The sequence below is a fragment of the Dipodomys spectabilis genome, unplaced genomic scaffold, assembly GCF_019054845.1.
Source record: "Dipodomys spectabilis isolate Male_0828 unplaced genomic scaffold, ASM1905484v1 ptg000032l, whole genome shotgun sequence".
Taxonomy (NCBI): Eukaryota; Metazoa; Chordata; class Mammalia; order Rodentia; family Heteromyidae; genus Dipodomys; species Dipodomys spectabilis.
Window position 1 is genome coordinate 19066899 of NW_024870709.1, and position 4405 is coordinate 19071303.

Here is a 4405-nt window from a genome sequence, read left to right on the forward strand (position 1 = left end):
ATTTTTAAGTAAATGCAAATAGAATGAGAAGAAATATGTGAAAAGCCATCTTGGAAAAATGAAAAAAAATTCTGGGAAATGAATATATACTAAGCTATTTAGACAAGTTGATCTCTATGTGTTAAATTTATTTGCTAGAAATTGTGGTAATCGTGGTGGGAAAGGGGAAAGTTTGAATGAAGATTTCCAAACACATTCAGATAGAAGAAATTGTATCTCATGATTGATATTTAAACAGGGTAATTACAATGTACAACATATTCTATATTTCATAATAACTAGAAGAGATGAGTTTGAAGGATCTCAACAAAGAAACAATATTAAAGGAAATAGAGATTTGATTATTAAACATCTGATTTGATTATTATATATTATATTTATATTCTTAGAATTAACTTATTCTAGTCTGTAATAAATACAAATAGCATTTGCTAAACAAAATAAAATAAATTAACATTAAGAATTAAAGTGAGAAGGGGAAAAACAAATCATTTAAATAGGGATACAGGTGGACCCATTGCAACAATAAGTTGTACAAGTCGTTATGTAGAAAATGAACTTTACAACTTTGGTGGGGGGGGGGGGTGGGGAGGATTGGCTGGGGGATGGGGGGAGTATGGGAAGGGCTGGGAAGGGGAAACAAAGGAGGAGGCTACAATGCTTGATAAGAAATGTACTCATTATCTTGCCTATGTAATTGTAACTCCTCTGTACAGTATTTTCACAATAAAAAAAGAAAAAAAAGAATTAAAGTGATAAAAATTTATAGATCCAGTAATAAAAATGAAAACTGGAAATGGGTTTTTAGAATGGTTATCTGTTTTTGTTTGTTTTTTAGTTTTTGTCGGTTGTGGTGCATGCACTATGTTCCTGGGCACTGTCCTTAAGCTCTTCAGCTCAAGGTGATTACTCTACCATTTGAGCCACAGTGCCACTTCCTGGTTATCATTCTTAAAGCCTAAAGGATAAGGACTTAATTGACTGATCCAAAAATATCTTGTAGTTACTCTAAGGTTTTTTTTTTTTTTTTAATATCTTGGGTTTAAAATCTGAGCATCTGGGTCATGAAATTGTAATTATGTATCGTATCATGTATATTGCTTTAAAAAATGGCATGCTTGCTTCCTGTAGTTAGACACATCAGGATCAAGATATCAGGATTTTTTAAAAGGTAAATACAAAAGTTAAAAAAGACTATTTTATTGAGAACTTCTTATATCCTAGAGACTGTTAGATACTTTATATGGATTTTCTTAGTCTGTAGCCCAGTAAATTAAATACTATATTTATCTATTTTACAGATGAGTAATGGGTTGAGAAAATTTAATTCAAAGATATGCTAAGACATATACACCTGGTGCCTGGGATTTGGCATAAAGCATCTACGCTCATCATTACTTTTAAAGATAAATCATTTTGCCTGAGAGGAACTTTTTCAAACACTCTTTACTATTTTGTTAACAGGAACTATTCTCACAAGAGGAAGAAAAAAACCTGGATATTAAAGGGAAGACAAAAGTCAATCTCAAACGGTCCTTTTTTTTTTTTTGACAAACTCATCTATTTAAGAATCTTGAGACATTCTATAACATTGGGAATCAACAAAGAGGTTACAAGAAAGAATCTGGGAACTGCCACGTAACAGTTATTCAAGTGTCTGTTATTCATTGAATTGGGCTTAAAAGGCTCTAACATCCCCATAAACCAACTGCTTTTGTAAAGTTTTGTGCCACAGTACAACATGGAGTCTTTGGCATATCATTATAAACATTTTGTGCCTTTAGACAGCTCTAAACAAGTGGCCACAATGAATTCATTAACACATGAATATGCAGGTGGAAACCTAAATCAACACAATAACCAACCTGTGGAGGAAGTACAATCCCAAAGCAATAACAATATAGCACCTCCAGTAAACTCTAACAAGAAGATCCAAAGCTGCCCAGTATTGCCTTCCCCCAAATCTCGATTATCAGTGTCCCAAGATGTCTATAACAGGATTATTCAACCACAATCATCCCACTCCAAATGTTCAGACAAACCTTCACTGAATATTCACTGGAAAACTTCATTGTGCCCCTCACGGAAAGCCCTGAACTTACCTTTTTCTTATTTCAAATCTCCGGCAACATCTTCATCTAACTTTAATAAGACACCATTATCATTGGAACCCAACCAGAGGGTCCTGAGGTCAAGATTACTCCTCCTGAAACCTGACAATTCATCTTCAATTCCAGATGTTTGGGTATCACCTTCATTGAAGTCCAGTGAAAAAGTCTCAAGTTCATTATCCCCCCTCCAACATGAAGAAACGCCTTCCCTAAACATTATCTGGACATCATCCTCTTTGAGAACCAACCAAAAAGCCTGTAGCTCAACAACACTTCAAACTAAATCTCCAAAAACAACGTCATTGGATTGCCTTTGGAAATCTTTATTGGAGCGAAATCAAAAGTCTTTGCAGTCACCATTACTCAAGAAAAAACTACAAGCAAATAAATGCGTTCAGACATCACCTTCTCTGGAGTTCAATTACATGGGAATGAGCTCCCCATTACCTGAACCCAGACTTCAGAGATTACCTACAGTAAACTCTAATACCCATGTTATGACTTTACCACTGTCTCACTTAACATTAAAGAAATCATCTTTATCAGATTCTATTCACCAGCCTTCGAGTTTTCCACTGTTTGAGTCAAAGTCTCAAACCATTAGGCTTGATGGTAATTTTAAGGCCCTGAAAGCACCAACTTATCACTCCAAGTTGAATACCACTTCACCAAATGACAAATACAGGCCTACACATTTATGGCCATTCCATCCCACACTAAATACATCTGGCCAATCATTATCAAGCATCAAACACTGCATCAGGAGCACAGCTTCTACCTTGGGTTCCAAACTCCAAAGCAAAAGCAGCTTTGATTTTAGGTCAAAGACAAAAGTAAATAAAGAATTTCCCTGGACTTTCAGTTATATATATCCCTGCGTTGTGAAAGGTGGAACTCTGCCCGATGATGTTGTAAACAAAATTATCAATTCTATCTCCAAGACGAGAATCCAGAGAGATATTTGTAGACAGATTCTCTTTCGAAGGATGAGGGGAAGGCCAAATCCCCATCCCGGTCCACGCCTTTCAACAGCGTATACAGTTTGTTTAGCTTGTGCTTCCTGCATAAAATCTCACTGTAACCATCGTATAGGAAGGAAAGATCCTCGGTGTGCAAGGCTGTTTGTTATACCAACACCTGAGATGACTACTGAGGGGAAAGTAGTGGTAAAACTACTTCTTATTCTTTCTCTACCAGAGATTTCATCTTCTCTCCTATTTCCTATGAAGGACAATCAGCTTGACGAAGCTCTGGATAACGACCTTGAAGGAATGGAGAAAATGCCGCAGGTGATCCGCACATCACAATCCGGTATCTGCCAGGAAAAGCTTTCTACCAAGAAGAAAGTTAGTGAACGGTCGCAGGCTACTGAATGGCTGCTTTATGTTAAAAGTACAAATGCTTTACATCTGCCATCCCAGTTCCCAACCCCTTCTTCCTCTTTCTCCTCCTTGTCAGTTTCTTCTGCCTCTTCTTCTTCCTCTTCTTCCTCCTCTTGTTCTGCTTTGCCCATCCCACCCCCTCCTACTGAAAAATCCTGTCACCAATCTATGCCCCCAGATAGAGTATTCACAAAAGTACTAAGTTACCAACATCGACTGCCCCAGGGGGTCTCCTGGCTTGAGTTTATATGTAGTAAAGATTACCAACCACTTGAGGGAAAGCTGCAACAAAGCCAAGTACCATCTCTCCAGTCAAAGTCTGTGCAGAGCTACATCAGTAGAAAAGGCACAAAGGGACCAAGCTTACTGTTCAAATTTTTCCAAAAAAAGTTCAAAATGAGAAATTCTGATTAAATGAACATCCTGTCTTTAAAAAAAAAGCAATGACCTCGTAGTTTTCTGGGACTGGTGTTTGATTTCTTCTCATATTCATTAATATTCTGACACTGAATTTTAGTCATCTATCTAAGAACTATCATGTTTAATTCTATGACTTGAGTAAAAGAGTATAAATCTCTTAGAAGTTAAAACATGAATCCTACATATTTAAGAGAATGCCTGCATAGAATAACCGCTCTATAATTATTGTCCAGTAGTTGGACAGATACCAGAAGTATCTATGTGGCCCTGAACAATACTAGCTTATTGCCTATAGCCTACCACTTGTGGCTTACTCTTGTAATCCTAACTACTCAGGAGGTTGAGGTATGAGGATCATGGTTTGAAGCCAGTCTGGGTAGGAAAGTCTATGGGACTCTCATTTCCAGTTAAACATCGAAGTCAGGAGCAGTGCTGTGATTCAAGTTGGATAGCACACTATCCTTGAGCACAAAAGTTCAGGGCAGGGACCCA

The 4405-nt window shown here is 37.1% G+C and overlaps 1 protein-coding gene across 1 annotated transcript; it reads left to right on the plus strand.

The window, feature by feature from the left end:
- Positions 1-1741: 1741 nt before the first annotated feature.
- Positions 1742-3907, plus strand: LOC122105493 (casein kinase 2 subunit alpha' interacting protein). The gene has a single exon (XM_042676741.1). The coding sequence runs from the start codon at positions 1742-1744 to the stop codon at positions 3905-3907; it is 2166 nt and encodes a 721-aa protein (XP_042532675.1).
- Positions 3908-4405: the final 498 nt, after the last annotated feature.

Excerpts from the sequence above, each read along its gene's own strand:
- LOC122105493 (XM_042676741.1), top strand. The coding sequence starts at position 1,742 with ATGGAGTCTTTGGCATATCATTATAAACATTTTGTGCCTTTAGACAGC.